This window comes from Bubalus bubalis, chromosome 22 (genome assembly GCF_019923935.1).
Source record: "Bubalus bubalis isolate 160015118507 breed Murrah chromosome 22, NDDB_SH_1, whole genome shotgun sequence".
NCBI lineage: Eukaryota > Metazoa > Chordata > Mammalia > Artiodactyla > Bovidae > Bubalus > Bubalus bubalis.
Genome location: NC_059178.1, coordinates 25,064,945 through 25,090,698, shown reverse-complemented (window position 1 = coordinate 25,090,698; position 25,754 = coordinate 25,064,945). Strand labels below are relative to the sequence as shown.

The 25,754-nt window shown below is 35.4% G+C and overlaps 1 protein-coding gene across 3 annotated transcripts in view; it reads left to right on the top strand.

The window, feature by feature from the left end:
• SMCHD1 (structural maintenance of chromosomes flexible hinge domain containing 1) overlaps window positions 1–25,754 on the top strand; it is a 134,020-nt gene that overhangs the window by 42,864 nt on the left and 65,402 nt on the right. For all 3 annotated transcript variants that reach the window (XM_044934738.1, XM_025273420.2, XM_025273422.3), the window contains exons 6-20: window positions 589–703; window positions 826–945; window positions 2,278–2,444; window positions 5,872–5,962; window positions 6,885–7,095; window positions 9,054–9,174; window positions 9,253–9,436; window positions 11,394–11,588; window positions 13,317–13,430; window positions 14,237–14,343; window positions 15,033–15,115; window positions 15,296–15,409; window positions 19,309–19,386; window positions 19,466–19,585; window positions 24,519–24,663. In XM_044934738.1, the coding sequence (XP_044790673.1) occupies window positions 589–703; window positions 826–945; window positions 2,278–2,444; window positions 5,872–5,962; window positions 6,885–7,095; window positions 9,054–9,174; window positions 9,253–9,436; window positions 11,394–11,588; window positions 13,317–13,430; window positions 14,237–14,343; window positions 15,033–15,115; window positions 15,296–15,409; window positions 19,309–19,386; window positions 19,466–19,585; window positions 24,519–24,663 (1,965 nt within the window). The remainder of the gene's footprint in view (window positions 1–588; window positions 704–825; window positions 946–2,277; window positions 2,445–5,871; window positions 5,963–6,884; window positions 7,096–9,053; window positions 9,175–9,252; window positions 9,437–11,393; window positions 11,589–13,316; window positions 13,431–14,236; window positions 14,344–15,032; window positions 15,116–15,295; window positions 15,410–19,308; window positions 19,387–19,465; window positions 19,586–24,518; window positions 24,664–25,754) is intronic.

Sequence of the window (25,754 nt, the reverse complement as noted above, 5' to 3'; positions counted from 1 at the left end):
GGCTTCTCTGGTGGCTTAGACAGTAAAGAATCTGCCTGCAGTGCGGAAGACCTGGGTTTGATCCCTGGGTTGGGAAGATTCCCTGGAGGAGGGCATGGCGACCCACTCTAGTATTCTTGCCTGGAGAATTCCATGGACAGAGGAGCCTGGTGGGCTACAGTCCATGGGGGTCACAAAGAATCAGACATGACAGAGCAGAAGCACATGGAAACGAGAATCTCTTTGTTGTAATTCCCACTAGTCAGGAGACAGTATTTTAATGAGTTTTGAATGAGTAAAGGATTTTGAAGGGAAGACTGTAGAGTTACAGATATTTGAAATTTTCTGATTTGAGGGGGTGAGCCCAAGAATTTGCATTTCTTAGAGTTTCCAGGTTTGCTGATGCAGCTGGCCTGGGTAACAAACTTTGAGAGCCTTTGGACTAGATGCTGTTTTGGCTTTTGGCTCTGATTCTTTTACATTTGAACAGGGGTATTATCTGGCTTGGGGATCATTTTATTAACTCTTAATAAAACTGCTAAAACAGTTTGCATTAGCACCTGAGTCGTTTGTTTAATAACACTGCATTAATGTAATGTTTTATTTTAGTGATCATTCAGGATATGTTCGACCACTGCCAGTACCTCGCAGTTTAAATAGTGATATTTCCTATTTTGGTGTTGGGGGCAAGCAGGCTGTTTTCTTTGTTGGACAGTCAGCCAGAGTAAGTAAAAAAGATTTCTTAAAAGTGAAAGTTGGTCAAAATATTTTGAAGTTGACTGTCTAATTGTATTATTCATTTTAAATTTTGTGAATTTAAAAGGTAATCTTTTTAATACTTAACAGATGATAAGTAAGCCTGCAGACTCCCAGGATGTTCATGAACTTTTACTTTCTAAAGAAGATTTTGAGAAGAGGGAGAAAAATAAAGAGGCAATATATAGCGGATTTATTAGAAACAGAAAGGTACAGTACATTTTAACTCATTGTAAATTTATACCTTGGATGGATGATGGGACAAGAACTTTTTTTTTCAATTTCTAAGATACTTATGTTATTTAAAAAACTTTAAAATATGGAATTTTCAAATTAAATTTTAATTTTAATTTTGTGAATAGCAAAAGTGATCATTTGTGTGCTTTCTTAGGCTGAAGTCTTCAGAAAATAACTTTTCTCATAAAGCCAAGTCAGCTTCCTGGAAATCGTTCATAAGATTATAAACTGTTTCCTTGCTCTGAGTTTGAGTTTTTAAGTATTTGTTGTATAATAATCACAGAAGTAGAATACAAAACAGTGATTAAATTTGCATTCAAACTCTCATGTTAATAAGTGGAATGTTAATAAATTTGAATCGTGGTGAGCACATGGTATTTGTTGTATTACTCATTCAACTTTGAAACGTTTTAAAATTTTCAAATTTTAAAACCTTTTTTAAAAGTAAAACTTAAAAAAATTTTTGAGTCTAAAGTAACTTTTATAAAGAACATAAAAATAGTCTCAAATGCCAGATAAAAGTCCTTATGATATATTTAGTTGAATTTTCTCCTAATCTAACTTTAAAAGGAATTGGAACTTATAAATACTTATGGTGTTTATTTCAAAGTCCCTTTTCCTAATAGTTCAGTGTGTATCTTTATCCTTGTAAGTTTTTATGTGTACAGCAACTTACATAGTACATATATGCATACATATGCATGTAATTTTTAATATACAGACTCATAGTAAAATAAAAACAGAGAAGTTTTAAATTCTGATCCTCAAACACATCCCTCCCTCCCCCCACAAACTATAGATATTCTCTGAAAGTGGACTGGGGCCCAGGATGGTTTTACTCCCTTTTAAACACAGTGCCTTTGGGCTAAGTCAGCTGGGTTCAGGCTGTATCCTAGTTTTAATGAATGTGGACCGGCTGGGCATTGATCCTGACCAAGTTAAGTGGTAGGTACCCCAAGCAAGGACTCATTCCACTTTAGGGTAAGTGTTCTCAATTTGGGAGGTATTTTTAAATTCAGTATTTATTTTTCTTTTCCCTTTTCTTTTTGATTCTACAGTTGGTTTAGCATTATGGTATAGGATTCTCCTTTTTGTATGCCAGTTTAGCAATCTCTGTAAAAGGCTCTCTGTCCTCACAGCTTTGTCACACACTCAGCTGATTTGTATTTGGTGATTTTCCTCCAAAAGATTTTTGAAGCCTGTATTTGAAATTATCCAAGTGAATGTTGATGGTTGATGTAAACTTTGTTTGTTAACTACATTTGAGCTGCGTGTAATCTGCTGTACTTATGTTCACTCTTGTAGCCGTCTGATTCTAGTCACATTACAAATGATGATGAAAGATTTCTACAGCATCTTATCGCAGAGGAGAAGGAAAAAGATAGCTTTACTGCTGTGGTTATCACAGGGGTACAACCAGAACACATACAGTACTTGAAAAATTATTTCCATCTTTGGACCAGGCAGTTAACGTAAGTATTTACATTTGATCCAGGACATGCTTTTTCTTATCTTTTTTTTAAGATAGAAAATATTACAGATACATTGAAACCTCTTGGCTGTCTGCTTTTATCCTATCCCATTTCTTCCCTCAGCATAGGAACCATTACTCTGATGTTAGCTGTTAAAATGGTTCTCTATTCTGTAAATATTTACTGGTGACTTGGCTTCCCCAGGGGCTCAGTGGTTAAGAATCTGCCTGACTGCGATGCAGGAGCCACAGGAGATGCAGGTTCAATCCCTGGGTCAAGAAGATCCCCTGGAGAAGGGAATGGCAACCCACTCCAGTATCTTGCCTGGAGAAGCACATGGATAGAGGAGCCTGGTGGGCTACAGTCCATAGGGTCACAAAGAGTCGGACATGACTGAAGCAACTTAGCACACATGTAATATATTGGTCATTACAAATAAGAGGCCCATAGTTAAGAGTTTATCCAATTCAGCTAATCAATCCCACTTCCCCCTTGCGTGCTTTTGCTATGCAGCATGGATTATAATCCATGTATTTTACTTATTTATTTATTTTTTTGTCTGCCTCCCACCTTGGGATGTTTATTGTTTTTTGTGCACTGTTACATCCCCAGTGTTTCCTGTTACATTGTTCAATTCAGTTCAGTTGCTCAGTCGTGTCCGACTCTTTGCTACCCCATGAATCGCAGCACGCCAGGCCTCCCTGTCCATCACCAACTCCTGGAGTTCACTCAAACTCATGTCCATCGAGTCGGTAATGCCATCCAGCCATCTTATCCTCTGTCGTCCCCTTCTCCTCTTGCCCCCAGTCCCTCCCAGCATCAGAGTCTTTTCCAATGAGTCATTGTAGTTGCTCAGTAAAAGTTTATTGAATGAATATATTGAGTCTTAATATAAAAATATGCATATGTGCTGTATGAAATGAGTAATCTAAAAATAAATCTTTGTGTATCTACTTGAGGAAAACTTTTAGGGAGTACATATTCTGTTAGATCAAATCAGAAGTATGTATATTTAAGGTTGTTAAGTTTCTTCCTCTGTAATTACATGATATATATTGGATTGTTTCCATAATTTGTATTAGCCTGAATTAGTCTCCAAAAGTGGGTATGCTGTACAAAGTTCATGTTTAAAAATAAGGTATCTTTTCATATTTTTTCTACTTATTCAGGGGCTGTTAAGATTCTGTTTTGTACATAAATATATATTAACAGTTAAAAATTGTTATGAAGAAATAAATTTGATTTTAGGAATGCCTTTTTTTCTTGAATATTGATGTTTATTGGCCCTGTAACACAAGAGTTTTAAATAGGACTTTGGACTGTTTATTAGCTATTCTATTATTTCTCTTAACTGAAAGAACTCAGTGTACATAATAACATAAGATAATTATAACATAACTCTTGTTCTTAAAAAGAATGACATAGAAACATACACTTGGTAAGCTATTTATAGCACACTTTCTTAATATATGCTTGTAAACTTATGATGTTAACACTTTTGAGATGTTTGAAGGAAGATCTCAAGATTTTCAGTGATTTCTTTTTATTTTAGTAGTGTTTTAAACTAGGACAATTAGTGTAATTTTGAAAAGATATTTGGACATGGAACAACAGACTGGTTCCAAATAGGAAAAGGAGTACATCAAGGCTGTATATTGTTACCCTGCTTATTTAACTTATATGCCAAGTACATCATGAGAAACTTGGGCTGGAAGAAGCACAAGCTGGAATCAAGATTGCTGGGAGAAATCTCAATAACCTCAGATATGCAGATGACACCACCCTTATGGCAGAAAGTGAAGAGGAACTCAAAAGCCTCTTGATGAAAGTGAAAGAGGAGAGTGAAAAAGTTGGCTTAAAGCTCAGCATTCAGAAAACGAAGATCATGGCATCCGGTCCCATCACTTCATGGGAAATAGATGGGGAAACAGTGGAAACAGTGTCAGACTTTATTTTATGGGGCTCCAAAATCACTGAAGATGATGACTGCAGCCATGAAATTAAAAAACGCTTACTCCTTGGAAGGAAAATTATGACCAACCTAGATAGCATATTCAAAAGCAGAGACATTACTTTGCCAACAAAGGTCCATCTAGTCAAGGCTATGGTTTTTCCAGTGGTCATGTATGGCTGTGAGAGTTGGACTGTGAAGAAGGCTGAGCGCCGAAGAATTGATGCTTTTGAACTGTGGTGTTGGAGAAGACTCTTGAGAGTCCCTTGGACTGCAAGGAGATCCAACCAGTCCATTCTAAAGGAGATCAGCCCTTGGTGTTCTTTGGAAGGACTGATGCTAGAGCTGAAACTCCAATACTTTGGCCACCTCATGCAAAGAGTTGACTCATTGGAAAAGACTTTGATGCTTGGAGGGATTGGGGGCAGGAGGAGAAGGGGACGACAGAGGATGAGATGGTTGGATGGTATCACCGACTCGATGGACGTGAGTTTGAGTGAACTCCGGGAGTTGGTAATGGACAGGGAGGCCTGGCATGCTGCAGTTCATGGGGTCGCAAAGAGGCGGACAAGACGGAGCAACTGAACTGAACTGAGCTGAAAAGATAAAATTTGTACAAAGGAATATTTAATACTACTGCTTGAGGAATGATTGCAGTTGGGCTGTGTGATATGGAGAGACGTGAATAATTTCCCCAGAGTATAATCTTTTTAAACATTTTCCAAAATAAAATAGCAAAAATTTCTGAAGTGGTGGTTTTTGATGGGATGATGTTGAATTTATTAATTTTAGGAGTATTGGCATAAGATTGTTTCATTTCTACAGGAGAAAAAAGATGAGACAGAATGATACTCTCATGTTGGGGACATAAGTTAAAAATACCCAATTGTGTATACTCCCTGATATTTGAGTCTTTTCTAGAAAATCCCTACAAGTAGAATTATAGCCTCTCACCTTGTAGTTCGGGAGACCTGGGTTTGATCCCTGGGTTGCTAAGATCCCCTGGAGAAGGAAATGGCAGCCCACTCCAGTACTCTTGCCTGGAAAATGCCATGGACGGAGGAGCCTGGTGGGCTACAGTCCATGGGCTTGCAAAGGGTAGGACACAACTGAGCAACTTTACTTTCACCTTGTAGTTCTAGGGTTTTTTTGTAAAATACACTTTAAGTATGTGGGATTTGAAGTTGAAAAGACTTGGCTTGAATCTCCTCACACTGTAATTCTGTGACCTTAAGTAAATTAAATAATTTCTTGCATTCCCAACTTCTGTATTTATAAAATGAGGGGAAATAATACCTGAATCTCATGATTGTTTTTACCATTATGTGGTTTACTGTGTTTAAAAATGCTTAATATTGTGCGTGGCACCTAGTAGGTACTGCCAAATAGTAGTAATAAAGTTTTTTTTGGTAGAAGATTGGATGAACTGTAGTTTTATGTGAATTATAAGTATAAAGTTATTCTTCTATATTTTAGGCATATTTATCATTATTACATCCATGGTCCAAAAGGGAATGAACAGCGTACATCAAAGGAAGCTGGACCTTTCAACAACATTGATATTGAAGTAAGATAAAATTCTTTCTTAAGTATTGTGAAATATTAGGTCTGTGTTCTAGTTCCAAGTTAATCTGGATAAGAAAAGTCAATCAGTAACTTCTCTGTCCTTGTCTTTTACCAAACCACTTCTCTAGTTTGATGTCTAAGTAAAGAGATTATTCCTAAGGTGTACTTTTCTGGATATCTTATTTACCCTAGTATCTGGTTTCTATTTTCTTTGTCTTCTGTAGAGATATGAGCCATTACTGAATGTCATGTCTCAAAAGCAGGGAAGAAAAGATATAAATAGTTTCCCTTTGGTTCATAGAAATCTCTTAATAAGAAAAAAATAAGTAAAGTAAGATGTAGAAGAACAGAACATTTGAATGTTGAGTTCTCAGTATCCTTGCCCACATGTCAGGTGGAATTTCATGTATGTCTTTATCCTACTCCCTACCTCTAGGGCTTCCCAGGTGATGCCAGTGGTAAAGAATCCACCTGCCAGTGCAGGAGACACAAGAGACGCAAGTTCTGTCCCTGGGTCGGGAAGATCCCCTGGAGTAGGAAATGGCAACCCATTCCAGTACTCTTGCCTGGGAAATTCCATGGACAGAGGAGTCTGGTGGGCTGTAGTCCATGGGGTTGCAAAGAGTTGGACATGACTGAGTGCACAGACAGACAAACCTCTAGCAGGAAAGCTTAAATAAATTCGTGACATATATCCTTCAGTGCTTTCTTTGCTTACTTTCAGTTTTTTGGTAATATATTTCTTAATTAAGATGCTCCTTAGACCTATTTAACTGAGATAGAAATATATATGTATTTTGTTAATCTAGATGATTATTTATACAAATAAAAATAGTTTTTGCTTTTCTGTTGTTGGATCATAGATGAGAACAAAAGTGCAGTCACTGTCAAATTTAATTGTTTTTATTTTATTTTTATTTTAGATTTCTATGTTTGAAAAGGGGAAGACACCTAAGATTATCAACCTGAGGGAAATACAAGATGACATGCAGACATTGTATATAAATACAGCAGCTGATAGTTTTGAGTTCAAGGCTCATGTTGAAGGAGATGGTGTAGTGGAAGGGATTATCCGATATCACCCTTTCTTATATGATAGAGAAACCTACCCTGATGATCCATGCTTTCCATCAAGTATGTTAATCTGTTACCTTAGCTACAAAATACAAAGTTGTGATTAATTTTCGTAATTATTAGTTAGGCTTAAGGTTAGATAAATTTTAAAACGTTTTTTCCTTATGCAGGTCTTAAGTTGTTAAGGTAGTTGTAGTTTTTATAATTGCTAATTTTTGTGTATATTTACACCCAGATAAATAAAGCTGTGGTGCTAAGAAACATTACATGTTCTTATATCGTACTTCTCTTACTGAACTGAACTTTTAGCTATGTACCACATAGTATTCCTTTATATACTCTCCATGTTGTCTTCCTGTTATCTTTGTAGATATTTATAAAGTAGTTTTAAACTTTATGTAGTCACATTGGTTTTTTTCTTTATGCTTTCTGATAGGCCTTGCTGCAGAAAGGCTTCGTACATCTCATTTTTTTATAATTTTTTTTATAGATTCTGTAGCTTTTATCATTTTATGTTTATATCTTTAATATACCTGTAATCTTCTTTTTTGTTTGAGGATTAACTTAATATTTTCCATGTGGGTTTCCAGTTTCCTAGTACCAATTATTGAATGTTATATATAAATATCACTTTCATAATAATATAAAGTTCCCATAAGTACATAGAACCTGGATTGTTTGCTATAAGGCATTGATAGGTTTTGTGTTTTTATACATGAATAACATGTCCTTTATAGCGAATCTCTTGTCCTTTAGTGTATATTGATATCAGTAGGACAAGACACTATTGTTCTTTTTTGAGAAAATTCATAATTCTTAATCTTTTGCTCTTCTAGATAAACCTTGGAATCACTTTGTACTGTACTTTGAATAAAAATGTCCTAATGGGACATTATTGGGATCACATTCAATTTTCATAGATTAACAGTGTTATATTTTCTCATTCAGAATGATTTCTTAGTATATCCTTACTATTGTGTTTTGGAACCAGATTTCCTGATTTGAATCCTGTCTTTGCCACTTTCTATTGTGCAAAATTTGACAAACTACTGCTTTAGTATCTGTGAAATGGGAAATAATAATTTTTATAATCCTTGCCTCATAGACTTGTTGTAGGGGTTTAGGACCCAACCCTGTTTAGTAAGTGTTCATACATATTATTACTTAGTGACTCTGCCTCCCATTCAGTCTCTGGCCTGTTTTTCATTTGTCATTTGTGATTTTGGTATGCTTACAGACAAAAAGATAAAGTCCTTAAAAATGATGTCTTAAAATAATAGCTAATTAGTTGAATGATGATCAGAGGGGTTCTCTAAGAGCAAGTGAAATGTTTTGATTGGAAGGAACTTTTACTTATGAACTTCTTGTGAAGATTTTTTTGGAGAAAAAGACTTTATTGGGGGTCAGGGGGAATGACTTAATGCCAGAATAACTGAGGTATTACTATATTAGGATCATAATGCTTGAATCCAATTTATCTGAGTATATGAAAAGGTATTACTAAACATAGAAATGTGTAGACAGTTGTGCTTTATAACATAGGAAAGAACTCTAACTGTATCATAATGTAAACTTGAATTAGTATTATTAATTTGTCCAAGCTAAGCAAACTTGCTGTTTCTAGACATCATAGAAATTCCAGATGATTTTTATGTGAGTGTACTGGTTCCAACAGAGTTGTGAGACATGATTTAGGTAGAAGATTCAAGCTCCCGTATTTATAAATAGGTTTTTCAGATGGCAGGCTCAGTAGCTAGTATAGTAATCCTTACGCAGATTCATGAGTATGTAATTATTGCTTTTTAATGAGAATCACTGTTGGTAATGTGGAGCCACTTTGAAAATCTGCATTTTTGAGGGCAAACAGAATAAAGGTACTTTGAGGTTTTACAGAACACAGTGTTAAAGATCATAAGAATTTTTGTTACCGTTTCTCCGAAGAAGCTTTAACATTTCATTTCTCGAAATTGATTTCTCAGTGGTAAAAATTATTTGTTCCACTTGTTCCTTTGTCCTAGAATTAAAAGATGAAGATGATGATGACGATTGTTTCATACTTGAGAAAGCAGCAAGAGGGAAAAGGCCTATTTTTGAATGTTTTTGGAATGGACGGCTAATACCATATACATCTGTTGAAGAGTAAGTTCTGATTTTTGCTGAGATTACATTGTTTTATGATCTTATCTTTTTACTAACCAGTATTTTGTTTTATTCAAGCTTTGACTGGTGTACTCCTCCTAAGAAGAGAGGGCTTGCACCTTTTGAGTGCTACAATAGGATATCTGGTGCATTATTCACTAATGACAAATTCCAGGTCAGCACAAATAAACTGACCTTTATGGATCTTGAGCTAAAGCTGAAAGACAAGAACACCCTTTTTACAAGGATTTTAAATGGACAGGTATGATTTTAAATATCAAGTTTTGAATATTTGCGGAAGTGTTCTATCTTAAGTTCAACAAAAGTCACTTGTAGTGTAGATTTGTACTGACAGTTTGCATAGTTTTCATTTTATTTACTCAAAAGAATATAAATTTTAGTTCATGAGCATTTATTGTTCACTCAAAAATTTCAAACTGATTAGCTCTTACTGGGATAAAACTTATCAGCTCTTCATCAATACTTTGATGTGGTGAATAGAATTTTCAGAAGCATGTCTGTTTGCAAAGAGCATGTAAGAATTTTATCTAATAGAGAGGCTTTGTTTATATATTAGTAACCTAAATATACAATTTTAATCTAACTTTGGGGGTAAAATTTAGGTAGAACTGTGAAATACTTCGGGCTAAAGGGTAATTTGAGATTGATCACTATTAAAACCTGCTTTAATCAATAGAAAAAGAATGATAAATTTTTTTTAAAAGTTGAATGGAGCTTGTGTACTTGCCTTTTGCCTAAACACGTCAGAAACTTACTTGATGCTACTCTTTCAGTAATGTAATGTTAAGTTGCCAAGAGATGGGTGCATTTATTCTAAACTTAAAGTTGCTGGACAGTAAACACAATATATAACACAGTATTTGTATATCTCTATAACATGTTGACATTCATTTTGCTTTTAATAAAAAGGATTCTGAATCTGATGTAATTTTATCTAATACAGATGAGGTCTGAGACTGAAATACAGCATAAAAATTTGGTAGGCAGACAGTCTCATTCCTAGTTAATAATTTTAATACTGTTGTCAAGTTGTCAAAGTGACAACACTAATTTACTGATTCAGGAAGGAGTTGGTACCTGGGAACAGATTAGGGGGAAAGTTTCCTTGAAAAATATATGCCATTTTTTGGTGTTTACCATGTACATATATTTCTTATTCGAATAAGAAATCTAATCTTTTTAAAATCTAATTTTTTTAATGATTAATATACTGGTCATCTGACTGCAAGTTGCAAAAACTTAAGCTGAAATCAGTTTTAATTTTGCCCAGTTTTCATTTGGAAATGGTGGGTTGTGGAGTAAGGTGTACAGAGAAAACAAACTTCTGTAACTTGACGCTTTGTCTTCTGTGAAAGCATGTAATGCAATGATCTTCCCCTACTCCTTCTCCTAAAGACAAGCATTAAACCAGTGTATAGTAGCTTACACTGAAGTGTAAATCTCTGGGGTCTCTCAGCAGAGAGAAGAATGATAAGCCATAACACATTTTCTTCTTATGTATTACAAGAAAGCAAATTTTATTTTATGATCTGTTTTTGAATAAATGTATAAAGCATAATTTTTTAAAAATGTGTTTTGCCATAGCTTTGTTTCTCAACCTTTTTTTCACTGTCACCTTATAAAAGAGCCTTTTTAAACTTTTCTCTCCCAAATAACCCCCTAAGACATTTTAATACCATAGATATACCATATCTATGTTTAAGTATGTGTTTAAATCTGTGCTTAATTTATATACAGCTTTTTATTTCCCTGTTGGAATTTGCGTGTTTCACATTAAGAAGGCTTCCACTTACCCTTTTCCCCTAATCAGTTAGTTCTCCTTTTCCAAGGCACGCAGTGTTTATCTTTTGTTGGGGGCGGGGGGAGTGTATCCTAGGGTTTAAAACAGGGAAGGAAATCTATGTTGATATTGACCATTGAAGTCTTAGGTCCAAGTGTGTGCTCAGTCACTTCAGTCGTGTCCAACTCTCTGCGACCTTATGGACCAAGGATGATAGCAAAGTTTTTTTTCTTTATTAATGTGTTGATAGAAATCTAAATTTGTATAGGAGAAAGAGCCATTAAAATATTTTAGTTTTTTATTCGGTTTTCTGGGGTGGGTGGGTATTTGGAAGGAAACATGAAATGAACAAGAAGTGTCTGTGGTTGTATTTGTTTATGAGTAGCTAAGTTTTGTGGAACATTTTAAAATTTTACAGGAGCAGCGAATGAAAATTGACAGAGAGTTTGCTTTATGGCTGAAGGACTGCCATGAAAAGTACGACAAACAAATAAAATTCACCCTTTTTAAAGGAGTAATTACACGTCCTGATCTTCCTTCTAAAAAGCAGGGCCCCTGGGCCACTTATTCAGCGATAGAATGGGATGGAAAAATATACAAAGCAGGACAGCTGGTAAGTTTAACTTATTTTTAGGTTTAATTTTTAGTAGAATTTGAAACTTAATTAGAGTTATTAGAATTTGTCAACAACCAAAAATAATGTATGTAGTCTTGCTTCCTTAGGAGTCAGAAAAGAAAGGCAAGGCCAAATTGATTATAACTATGTAATTTAATAGGACATTAAGGAAAAAAAAACAAAATGATTTTTGCCAAAGACTCAGTTAACAAAATTTTTATTGTTTCTTGTACTTCACTTTACTCAAATAGAGAATCTAGTGTGTTTTTTTAATGTGATATGAAGAAATGGTTTTTCATCAAATTTTTTAGTGTCTGCAGCTTGTAAGTTACTGTGCTGTTGATGGCATTATGGAGATTATAGAGATCTAGGGGTGTCCTGTTGCCTTCAGGCTCGTACGGCATGAAAATACAGATGACCTAAGAATAAAGAGAGAGAATGAGTAGTTCTCTCTCTAGTAGAACTAGAATTCTCATAGTTTAGAAGGAGAGAATTTTCTGACTTGGGATGGGCCTGGAATAAGAGAATAAATCACGCAATTCTTTGTGCATGAAGTGACTTTTGTGTGGAACTTACAAGAGGTAGTGGCTCAGGTTTACAGAGGTAATTATGAAGGTAACTAACTTAACTTTACATTGCTCAGTTGTGTCTGACTCTTTGTGAACCCATGGACTGGAGCCCACCAGGCTCCTCTGTACATGGAATTCTCCAGGCAAGGATATTGGAATTGGTTGCCATGCCTTTCTCCAGGGGATCTTCCTGACCCACGGATTAAGCCCAGGTCTCCTGCATTGCAGGCAGATTCTTTACCCTTTGAGCTACCCGGGAAGCCCAGAGTAGATTTATTATGAAGTGGGTTTTTTATGAAGTGGGTTTATTATGGAGGTAGTAATAAACCCACAAATGTGACACTATCATCATTATATAGTGAAAGCTTTGGAATCAGATGCGGTCACCATGAAGTAGTGAGTGTGGCTTGAGCCTGCTTTTCTAACAGTTAGAAGCTAGAAACTGAAAAGGAGGAGCTGACAGAGAAGAAAGAAAGGGATAAGATGGTGAGAGAGAAGAAAACCAGGAAAATAAGGTATCCGTGAAGTCAAGTGGAAAGTTACAAGGAGGGAGTGATCAGGAAAAGCAGCAGAACTGGGTTACTGCAAACTGTTATATGTGAAGAGAAATAGTTCAGAAGTGAGATGAGGCTGGAGGGATAGATTGGATGTAAACTCTTGCTGTCCTTATAGTTGAGAAGTTTTGAATTGGACTAGTGGAAATTACTCCTGGTGTTTTCAGGCCAGGTAAGGGGAAAAAAAAAAAAAAATATATATATATATATATAGAGAGAGAGAGAGAGAGAGAGAGAGACAAGTTTTGAGCTAATTTATTGGAAAGAAACAATAACTTTGTAAGTCACTGTTCACAGCCTGCAAGCAACATTTTATGGGGATTTGAGACAGCTTGCATTCATTTGAAGGTATTATGGACCTTTTAGACACATGCATAACTATGACATTTTTATATGAAGAAGCCACTGTCTTTTCAAAGATGTTACAAATAAGTGGAGAGCTTCACAAATATAACTTTATAGAGTGCTTTTTTCATTAAATTTTTCTAATAATAGATTCTGGGTTTTTCCCCTTGTATAAAATAGTTCTGTTAAATAATTGTTAAACCTGTTTTTCTAAGTAAATATTAATACTAAATCCTTGTTTTAAAACTGACTGTTAGGTCAAGACAATCAAGACACTTCCTCTCTTTTATGGAAGCATTGTGAAATTTTTTCTCTATGGTGATCATGATGGAGAAGTATATGCTACAGGAGGAGAGGTTCAAATTGCAATGGTAAGATCCCCAAGTAACCCAAAATAGTCTTCAAAGTCTCTTGGTATTACGACTTTATTTTGCTTAATTCTTAAAGATACGGTATTCTAAAAAAAAAAAGATACGGTATTCTATTTTGACTTGTATTTGGCTTTTACATTGGTTACAAGAGTGGGAGCATGATGTTTTATGTTTCATATTTGATGTTTTTAGTAGTTTGTAGAACTTAACATCTATGTGCCCAGTGTTTAACAAATGTTACAATATATTATTGCCAATTTCACAGTAATTTTCAAGTGCACATTTCATTCAAGGCTCATAAACATAAACATTGGAGCCAGACTTCTATCTCAAGAATGAAAAACAAAACTAGAGTGGGCTTTATTCTTACAAAGAAGTGTTAGTTGCGCAGTTGTGTCTGACTCTGTGACCCCATGGGCTTGTAGCCCACCAAGCTCCTCTGTTCGTGGAATTCTCCAGGCAAGAATACTGGAATGGGCAGCCATTCCCTTCTTCAGGGGATCTTCCCAGTGCAAGGATCGAACACTGGTCTCCTGCATTGCAGGCAAATTCTTTACTGTCTGAGCCATCAGGGAGGCCCTTTATCCTTCCTGATACTATGCTCTTGTTAAGATTTGAAGATTAATTAGACCTAGGGTGTTTATCTGAAAAATGGAAATAAACACTGTGGAAATAAACATAATAACAGTTATTATGATTTATCTACTTAATTAGGGTAAAAATATTTTTTGAAAGAAATCAATATTCTTGTTGTGACTAAATTTAAATAGCTTTTTGAAATGTTGGTATAAATTTTGCTTATTCAGGAACCTCAGGCACTATATGATGAAATAAAAACTGTGCCAATTGCAAAGCTGGATAGGACAGTTGCTGAGAAAGCTGTGAAAAAATATGTAGAAGATGAAATGGCAAGGTAATTTATGTTTCAAGATGCATGGTAAAAAATGACAAGAAAATTGAAGAGGAATTGTCCTTTTAGTTATTATTGAGTGTGACATTATGCTTTTGTATTTAGGCACTTGTAGTCTTCAATGTGTGTATTGTGACGAACTTCTTGCTGTTAAAAAAAAAAAAGCGCTCTAGTTATCAAAACAGAATCCTGTATTTGTTTTATAGAAAAATAAGGAAGCTTAGCACTGTTAACAGCACTATGATTAAGTTTGTTAAAAAGCAATGATTTTGGCCTGTAACTAGAAGAAAATGGTGAGAGGTAAAAATAAGAGCAAAAGAAGTAAAAAATCGAAAAACAAAACTGCAGCTTTTGTGCGGCTAACGATGCAGTTATTTTGATTCTTACTGAACTCACTGGTAATTCTTCTGTTTCTAGAGTTATCCTTTCTCCCAAAGGTAGCTTGTACTACAAATTAGTAGAAAAATCTCAAAAAATGGGGACAATTCCTGTCTCTTAACATCAAGAGATTTTGTTTTACTTTGTAGCCACAGCAGTGATTAAAGCTTTGGCGTATTAATCATACAGAATTTCAGATTTAACTATTGGGTAAAAAATTTAGAACTATTAAAGTTTCTAGTAACTTTTATTTTTAAAAATAAGACCATAATTAATACATTTCATGAAACATTAATATGCTGTTTTAATAATAGACTCCCTGATAGACTGTCAGTGACTTGGCCTGAAGGAGATGAATTATTGCCAAATGAGATCAGACCTGCTGGAACCCCCATTGGTATGTTTTTGGTTTTTCTTATGTGTGTGTGTATTTTAAACACTGAAAAAATGCTTTTCTTCTTAACATTTCATGGTAAAAAAATGATAAAAAATTAAAACGCTATGTGAAGACCTGGCAGATTCATCAGATTCATTGGGTGTAACTAAGATGTTCTTATTTTTAATTTTGGACTGATAGGTGCATTAAGAATTGAAATATTAAATAAAAAAGGGGAAACGATGCAGAAGCTTCCAGGAACAAGTCATGGAGGGTCAAAGAAACTCCTGGTTGAGCTCAAAGTTATATTACACTGTAAGTATAAACACAGAGTTGCTGTATGTTTGTATGTTTGGATCTTTATTGTTGTTCGTAAATGTATATACATATTTTAACATCTTTGTGGAATTATTGATGGCCTCGCAATCTGATAGATAGTGCTTTGAAGTTAAGAGTTTCTAAAGTGTTACAAATAATTCATTTTTTAAAAACTCAGTTGTTTTCTTAGGGTTTTGTTTTGTTTTGTTTGTTTTTAACACTTTATTCTGAATATTCCTATGGAGGTAGCTGTGGGCTAAAATAAAGATATGTGTATGCATATCAGTTTGTACTGAATAGGGATTTAGATTGGATAATCCTTAAGATACCTTCTAAATCAAAAATACTGTGTCTCTGAACCTATGGGTGAGAAGTACTTGTTTGAGTTGAGAAACGGGGCCCACTCTTTGTTAAAGGAAGAAGAACTACATGTTATCACTCATTTTGTATTTTCCTAACTTTAATCACCTTGTAATTCTTGTCTCTTGTTTTTGTCTTGACCACCTGAAAGTATTTTCAATACTTGTTTTCAATAATCTGTTCTACCACTATATACTTGAATGTCTGGTCCATGGATTTTACAGATACAGTGTGTTTTATTCACTGTATGTTTATTTCCAACATTTATAAACTATAGTTAGTGGTAGTGTATACTTTGGTCATATAAATGTCTTTTTAGCTTCAGCAGCATTGAACAGTTTGACTAACTCATTTTGCTGCAGTACTCTCTTTTTGGCCTCTGTGACACACTGTTCTGTATTTCTCCAGCTTTTTTTTTTTTTTTTGGTGGCTTAAAACAGTATGTTTATTATCTTACAGTTCTCTTGGTCATCTGACTGCTGAAATCAGTGTCAGCAGGATAGCGACCTTCTGGAGGTTGTAGGGAAGGCTTGCCTTTCCACTTCTAGAAGTCACCCACATTCCTTGGCCTTGTGGTCCCTTTCTCCATCTTCAGAGCCAACAGTGTGGGATCTTCCAACCTGTTTGTAACTCTGACCATCCTGTCCCCCTCTTATTTAAAAAAACAAAACAAAAAAACCCCCACAGAGCTACATACAGGCATCAGTTCAGTTGCTCAGTTGTGTCTGACTATTTGTGACCCCATGGACTGCAGCACACGAGGCATACCTCATTTATTGAGCTTTGCTTTATTGCCATTTGCAGATACTGCATTTTTTATGGATTCAAGGTTTATGGCAACTCTGTGTTAAGCAAGTCTGTTAATGCCATTTTCCCAACAGTATTTGCTCACTTAATGTCCCTGTGTAACATTTTGGTCGTTCTGGCAACTTTTCAGACTTTTTAAAAATTACGTTTGTTGTGATGATCTGTGATTAGTGGTCTTTGATATTATTGCTACAACTTGCTGAAGGCTCAGATGAACATTAGCATTTTTAGCAATAAAGTACTTGTTATTTTTGACTGTGTGGATCACAATAAACTGTGGAAAGTTATGAAAGAGATGGCATACCAGACCACCTGATCTGCCTCTTGAGAAATCTGTATGCAGGTCAGGAAGCAACAGTTATAACTGGATATGGAACAGCAGACTGGTTCCAAATAGGAAAAGGAGTACGTCAAGGCTGTATATTGTTACCCTGCTTATTTAACTTATACGCAGAGTACATCATGAGAAACACTGGACTGGAGGAAGCACAAGCTGGAATCAAGATTTCTGAAAGAGACATCAGTAACCTCAGATATGCAGATGACATCACCCTTATGGCAGCAAGTGAAGAACTAAAGAGCCTTATGATGAAAGTGAGAAGAGAGTGAAAAAAAGTTGGCTTTAAAGCTCAACATTCAGAAAACAAAGATCATGGCATCCAGTCCCATTACTTCATGGCAAATAGATGGAGAAACAGTGGAAACAGCGGCAGACTTTATTTTTTGGGGCTTCAAAATCACTGCAGATGGTGGTTGCAGGCATGAAATTAAAAGACGCTTACTCCTTGGAAGGAAAGTTATGACCAACCTAGATAGCATATTTAAAAGCAGAGATATTACTTTGCCAACAAAGGTCCGCCTAGTCAAGGCTATGGTTTTTCCAGTAGTCATGTATGGGTGTGAGAGTTGGACTATAAAGAAAGCTGAGTGCTGAAGAACTGATGCTTTTGAACTGTGGTATTGGAGAAGACTCTTGAGAGTCCCTTGAGCTGCAAGGAGATCCAGCCAATCCATCCTAAAGGAAATCAGTCCTGAATATTCATTGGAAGGACTGATGCTGAAGCTGAAACTCCAATATTTTGGCCACCTGATGTGAAGAGCTGACTCATTTGAAAAGACCCTGATGCTGGGAAAGATTGAAGGCAGGAGGAGAAAGGGATGACAGAGGATGAGATGGTTGGATGGCATCACCGACTCAATGGATATGAGTTTGAGTAAACTCCAGAGTTGGTGATGGACAGGGAGGCCTGGCATGCTGCATTCCGTGGGGTCACAAAGAATCAGACACAACTGAATGACTGAACTGACTGACTGTCATTATTCTTTAAAAGAAATAATGCTATTGCACACTCAATAGACTATAGTATAATATAAACATAGCTTATATGCACTGGGAAGGGAAAACATTTATGTAGCTTCCTTTATTGTGATCCTTGTTTGGTTGTGATCTGAAGCCAAGCCTACCATATCTCTAAGGTCTGCCTGGTATATATTTCTATATAAAATAATTAAAAGGTTTATTTTTTCTGGTAAAATATATAACAAATTTACTGTCTCAGTCATTTTTAAATCTATACTTTATTGTACTTTAGAGTGTTGCACATACTTGTCTGTTTCTTTGTAATGTCATTTAACTTGTTCTACTGTTTGTTCTATTACCTGAAGACTAGAAATTACCCCCAAAACCTTGAATAGATTTAGGTTCACTATTTTCCCCCTCCTAAAGCAAGAATCAATACTTTGTAGTGAATTTGTGTTTTTAGGTATTACATAAGAGGCATTTGATGGCTATAGTTAATTGTCCCACTTTTAGTGCTACTGGGATGGATTATTGAATTCACTTGGCTGGTATGACTATAAAGTTCTCCTTTCATCCATGTTGTAAGAGTTTCATCCATTAGTGATTTTTGCTTTGTTATTTGGTATGCATGATATAGTGGGTTTTCCCACTGATTCTTTCGTTTCTTCCTAATTTATTGTCCTATTATCTCAATTTATTATCCTTTTTGGTTTATTAATTAGTAAGAAATTTCCTGTATCAGTTATGGTCATTGATTTATTTTGAAACACAACTTTTATAGGAAAGGCAGTATAAAGGCTTAATTAAAATTACTGATAATAAGACTATTAGATTATTTTTGACTTCTTTGCAGTGTTATTTGTCTTTAAAGTTTTTATATATTCTAAAGTTGAATCACTTGAAATAATTTTTTTAATGTGGTCATATCACCTACCTACAATTTGCTTTTGCTTATAAATTGTTTTAATTCCATTTTGTTAATTATTAAAGTCATTTACATGATTCTAAAGACAAAAATAAATAGCAAAGAATATTTCAGAAAAGTGCTATCATCCTTCTCTTTCCTTTCTCCTTCATCAGGCCTCTTAATAGACACTAGGTCTTAGAGATTATGTAAACAAACAATTCTGTTTTATTCTTGGAGAAAACTTGCAAAGAAATAATTTTTAATATAAAAAAATTATCTCTATATTCTGTTGTTTATACCAGTTAAGTTTATTTACAGATACATTTTTAAGAATTAAAGGAATTTTATTGTCTGAATGAGTAGTTTCATTATGCTATTGACTTGCATAGGATAATTTTAGGTCTTTTGAAGTTTAAAAGCTATTTTTAAAAATGTACAACAGATATTTGATTCCACTGTGACATTTCATATTCATGTTCTAAATTTCATTTCTCAAAGTATAAATTTTTTTCTTTTATTAAGCTTCAAGTGGAAATAAAGAAATCATTTCACATATTAGTCAACATGGAGGAAAATGGCCTTACTGGTTTAAAAAAATGGGTGAGTCGTTATTCTGAATATTAAAAATTATATGAGTATTGTGTTTACTTGAATTTTAATTTCTTCTTAATTTGTTCAGAAAATATTCACAAGTTGGGGAATTATACATTGAAATTGCAAGTTGTCCTGAATGAAAGTAATGCAGACACTTATGCAGGAAGGCCACTACCATCTAAAGCAATTAAATTTTCTGTTAAAGGTGAGTAAAACACCAATATGTACCTCTGTATGCTAAAGGTGGCATTTTAAATCAAGAGGAAAATAGAAAATTTGATAAAAGATGTTTGACCAATTGTATAACCATTTTGGTTTTAGAAATGACTTTATAACTCTGCTTGATAATCATGCTCCTTATACATCATTGTTTTCTAGCTTCCTTTGTTACTGGTAGACTTTAAAGTTATTCTGATTCCTGACTTTTGTATGTTAAAAACCCACTCCCAACTCAACTATCCCCATTCTGTCTCTCCCACAATCCAAAGATGTTTGAGTAATTTAGAGTTTGGGTCCCCATCTCTGACATTTTAAGTTCTAGGGGTTCTTCTGAGTCTCTTTGATTTTGGGTCTTTTTTTCCTTTATAGCATCTAGTGTTCAGACGTTGGACCTCTCAGTTGGTATACTGTGTTTTCTACTTTCCATTGCTTGATTCTATTTTTCTACTTTATAAGAGACTTCCTTAGCATGATGTTTGATGTTTTCTATTGATTTTTTTTCTTTCTGCTATAATTTTTCACTTTCTAGAGTATTTTATTCTCCAATAAATATTTATTTATTGGAGAATAAAATATTTTATTCTAAAAAGGTTATTTCCTTTTCAAAGCATTTTCTTCTGACTTTGTGGATTAATATTTTTATTAATTCTCTGAGGCTATTAATAATGGTATTTTTTTTCCTTGATGTTTTTAAACTTGATTCATAGCCTGTTTCCTCGATGTTGTTTTTTTTTCCCATCTGCACTGGGTCTTTCCTATTAGATGATCTCTTACATTACTAGTGCACATGTTTAAGAATAGGACATTTGAGAGTGTTTATTTCATTTGGGGAGATTATGATAAGCGAATTTTAGTTTTTTTTCCTCTGGCTGTTCAGATTCTCCAGAGTGGAGTGTAAACACCTAGGGGCCAGAATTTGGGGAGCCAAGCTGGAAAAGATTGTTATATATTTCACATTCAGTATTAATCTTTCACTTGATTTACCTGCTTTCAGTAAATTGGCGCTTTCAGTAGTGCTGTGTCCAGTGTTCAGTAGTAGGTCACTCCTTGGACCTACTCTTACCTTTCCCAGAGGAGAAACCTTCCAAATGTTGCTGAAAATTAAGGAGGTAGTTGACTGGCTCTGTGTATCGAGGGGTGGGGATCTGAGGAACTGATTCTGACAGACTTGAGCTAGTCTTTCTCTTTTATTCCAGTTTCACTCCTACTTGATAGAGCCATGCTTGAGACTTTTGAATGTTATATACTGCGAATTAAATTGGCTCTCTGCTAGCTTTGTTGATGATTGAGGATTTGATTTTTTGAGTCTTTCTGTTAGGTCCATAGTGCTTCCCCAGTAGCTCAGATGGTAAAGCATCTGCCTGCAATGCAAGAGATCCAGGTTCAATCCCTTGGTTGGAAAAACCCCCTGGAGAAGGATATAGCAACCCACTCCAATATTCTTGCCTGGAGAATTATACTTGTTCATATGCTCACTAGCTTTCAAATTCTGTTACTGTTGTCTTTTTTCTTGTTCTTTCTTTTTGAAGGTTTCAGTTCAGTTCAGTCGCTCAGTCGTGTCCGACTCTTAGTGACCCTGTGAATCGCAGCACGCCAGGCCTCCCTGTCCATCACCAACTCCCGGAGTTCACCCAAACCCATGTCCATCAAGTCAGTGATGCCATCCAGCCATCTCATCCTCTGTCGTCCCCTTCTGCTCCTGCCCCCAATCCCTCCCAGCATCAGAGTCTTTTCCAATGAGTCAACTCTTTGCATGAGATGGCCAAAGTATTGGAGTTTCAGCTTTACCATCAGTCCTTCCAATGAACACCCAGGACTGATCTCCTTTAGAATGGACTGGTTGAATCTCCTTGCAGTCCAAGGGACTCTCAAGAGTCTTCTCCAACACCACAGTTCAAAAGCATCAGTTCTTCGGTGCTCAGCTTTCTTCACAGTCCATCTCTGACATCCATACATGACCACTGGAAAAACCATAGCCTTGACTAGATGGACCTTTGTTGGCAAAGTAATGTCTCTGCTTTTGAATATGCTATCTAGGTTGGTCATAACTTTCTTTCCAAGGAGTAAGCGTCTTTTAATTTCATGGCTGCAGTCACCATCTGCAGTGATTTTTGGAGCTCCCCAAAATAAAGTCTGACACTGTTTCCACTGTTTCCCCATCTGTTTCCCATGAAGTGATGGGACCATATGCCATGATCTTCGTTTTCTGAATGTTGAGCTTTAAGCCAACTTTTTCACTCTCCTCTTTCACTTTCATCAAGATGCTTTTTAGTTCCTCTTCACTTTCTGCCATAAGGGTGATGTCATCTCCATATCTGAGGTTATTGATATTTCTCCCGGCAATCTTGATTCCAGCTTGTGCTTCTTCCAGCCCAGTGTTTCTCATGATGTACTCTGCATAGAAGTTAAATAAGCAGGGTGACAACATACAGCCTTGACGTACTCCTTTTCCTGTTTGGAACCAGTCTGTTCCATGTCCAGTTCTAACTGTTGCTTCCTGACCTGCATATATGTTTCTCAAGAGGCAGGTCAGATGGTCTGGTATTCCCATCTCTTTCAGAATTTTTCACAGTTTCTTGTGATCCACAGTCAAAGGCTTTGGCATAGTCAGTAAAGCAGAAATAGATGTTTTTCTGGAACTCTAGCTTTTTCCATGATCCAGCGGATGTTGGCAATTTGATCTCTGGTTCCTCTGCCTTTTCTAAAACCAGCTTGAACATCTGGAAATTCACAGTTCACATATTGCTGAAGCCTGGCTTGGAGAATTTTGAGCATTACTTTACTAGCGTGTGAGATGAGTGCAGTTGTGCAGTAGTTTGAGCATTCTTTGGTATTGCCTTTCTTTGGGATTGGAATGAAAACTGACCTTTTCCAGTCCTGTGGCCACTGCTGAGTTTTCCAAATTTGCTGGCATATTGAGTGCAGCACTTTCACAGCATCATCTTCCAGAATTTGAAATAGCTCCACTGGAATTCCATCACCTCCACTAGCTTTGTTCGTAGTGATGCTTTCTAAGGCCCACTTGACTTCACATTCCAGGATGTCTGGCTCTAGGTCAGTGATCACACCATCGTGATTATCTTGGTCGTGAAGATCTTTTTTGTACAGTTCTTCTGTGTATTCTTGCCACCTCTTCTTAATATCTTCTGTTTCTGTTAGGTCCATACCATTTCTGTCCTTTATCGAGCCCATCTTTGCATGAAATGTTCCCTTGGTAGCTCTGATTTTCTTGAAGAGATCCCTAGTCTTTCCCATTCTGTTGTTTTCTTATCTTTCTTTGCATTGATCGCTGAGGAAGGCTTTCTTATCTCTCCTTGCTATTCTTTGAAACTCTGCATTCAGATGTTTATATCTTTCCTTTTCTCCTTTGCTTTTTGCTTCTCTTCTTTTCACAGCTATTTGTAAGGCCTCCCCAGACAGCCATTTTGCTTTTTTGCATGTCTTTTCCCTAAAATGGTCTTGATCCCTGTCTCCTGTACAGTGTCACAAACCTCCATCCATAGTTCATCAGGCACTCTATCTATCAGATCTAGTCCCTTAAATGTATTTCTCACTTCTACTGTATAATCATAATGAATTTGATTTAGGTCATACCTGAATGGTCTAGTGGTTTTCCCTACTTTCAAGTCTGAATTTGGCAATAAAGAAGAGTTCATGATCTGAGCCACAGTCAGCTCCCGGTCTTGTTTTGAAGATTTAGGCCTCTTTAGAAAAAAGCTCTGTGGTGTCATACTATTATGGGGTTTTGGAGAGCTGATTTTTAAGTGCCTTGGATTATTTTGCCTTCTCTAATCATAAAGCCACTTTGAGGAGTGTTCCTTTTTTGTTCATACAGATCTACTATGTTCTTTAAATAACAACTGTGGAACTTTCCACAGTAGGGACTTGCTGTAGTTTAAGCAGTTTTCTTTGGTGAACATTTCATGTATTTCCAATTTTGCAACTGTTACACACCACGTTTTTATGTGAGGGGGTGGGGAAATTATGTTTTGTGTACATGTGCTAGAATTTCTCTAGAGTGGATCCCAAGAAGTAGAATTGCCAAACTGAAATTATCAATATGTGCTTTAACATTTTATATATATTTTTTTGTCAGGTTGCCCTTCTAAAAGATTATGTACTCTTACCAACAGACTGAGGGTTCCTATTTCCCTATGCTCACTGCTGGCCAAGCTATATTACAGTATTTATTTAGCTTAGTCGGTAGTTAAGTTATTTAATTATTAGGTTGTGTATCTCTTTAGCCTTTATTGGACATTGTCATTCTGTGAAAGTCTATGCCCATTTTAATAGTGTAAAACTAGTTCTTAAGTGTGAGTTTAATCTGAATCACCTGCAGGTTTTATTAAACTTTAGACCAGTGGGCCTCACTCCTAGAGTATCTGACACAGGATAAGGTGAATCTTGGAATTTGCATTTCTAATAATTTCACAGGGAATGACTTGAAACTATTAGAATATAGACTGCATTTTAACAATAGCTGTTTATAGGAAGTTTTAATGTATTTAGGATTTAAATCCTTTATGGCATACATTGCAAATACTTTCTCATATGGAGCTTCTCTATTGACTTTGTATCTACTAAAATATTTTAATCTTTGTCACATATATCCTTGAATAGCTATTGAATATTGTGTTTTGCCTTACTTTTTCCTTTGATAAAATTGTAAACATTTCTTTATTATATTCGAATAATTTCATAGTTTAAAAACACATTTATCTCTGTTTCTAGGCTTATTTATATATGTAAGATAACAATCTGTAATTTTCACAGGTATATTGTAGATAGAATTTATGTAAATTTTGCTCAGATTTAAAATGTCATCTTTATCGTAGCTTAATCTTCCGTATGTAAATAGATGTTTTTACCTACAATGAATCTCTGACTGATGAATTTTCTTTTCATGTTTTTTTTTCAAGAGGGTAAACCAGAGAAATTTTCGTTCGGTCTTTTGGATCCTCCTTTTCGTGTTGGAGTCCCATTCAATATCCCTGTGGAGTTTCAGGATGAATTTGGTCATACTAGTCAACTATCTACTGATATTCAGCCAGTTTTTGAAGCAAGGTAATCTGAATGTTCATATTTGCTGAGTATTCACTGCTTTTAGCTTAAATTATTTGTGTTGAGTTAACTTCAGATTTATTTAAAATGTTTGATATTTTATGATATCTGGGGGATTTAGTTAGTCCCAAGCTGTACTCTGCAGCTGTAGTGTCATATATGAATTATCTCAGTAAAGTTTGTTTGGACTGAATTTTTGCTGTTACAGTTACTTGGTTGAGACTGATAGGTCTGTCTTACTCCTTTTTTTTTTTGCAGGTACGATATGACGTCTCCTGGCAGTTCTATGCACTATACAATGTTTTTATTTTGTTGTTTGCTTAGAAATTATGGGCATTTAAACTTAGCGGTTACCTACTGGTAGGCTTTTAACCTGCTAGTAGAATTTTTTTAGTTTGTTTTTAAAACTGTAATAAAAATTATGCTTTCCATGGAGATTTGGTCCTTCCTTGGAATTTGCCTTAGTAACCCTATAGAATGAAATGATTGGCTAATATTAAGAAATAGCAATGAAAAGTCCAGTTATATAATTGAGGATGTTCATCGTTTTCCATTACCTGTTTCTAAGGTGCCTAGGGAGAAATTCTTTTTCTCACATTTCTGCCAAATTTGTCTTTGGGGCCCACTTTTTAATGTATGCTTTCTTTTGCGATTGATGTGTACTTTTCCCCCCTTTCGGTGTAATTGTTTGCTGTTTTAGTCGTTTGAGTATGTATTGTATTCCAGGCATTTGCTAGCTGGAGACATAAAAGTGAATAAGAATATAGGATTTGCCTCTAGAAGCTCACAGACTAGTGAGATATAGCTTAGTGTCCAGATTTGTACCATGGTTTAAGTTCCCAAAAAACAAATTAGTTATAAAAAATATTGCAAATGAATTTTTCTAAATATTCTCTTAAGTTGCTAAATATGGTTCTTGTGCAAAAAGTGATTCTTTTGCAAAAAGTGATCTTTACATATTGCATTCATTTGAATATTAAACCATAATGGAAGAGTTGAATGCTTAAACATCAATGTTTAAAAATAGCCTGCCAGTCTCCTCCATTCATGGGATTTTCCAGGCAAGAGTACTGGAGTGGGTTGCCATTTCCTTC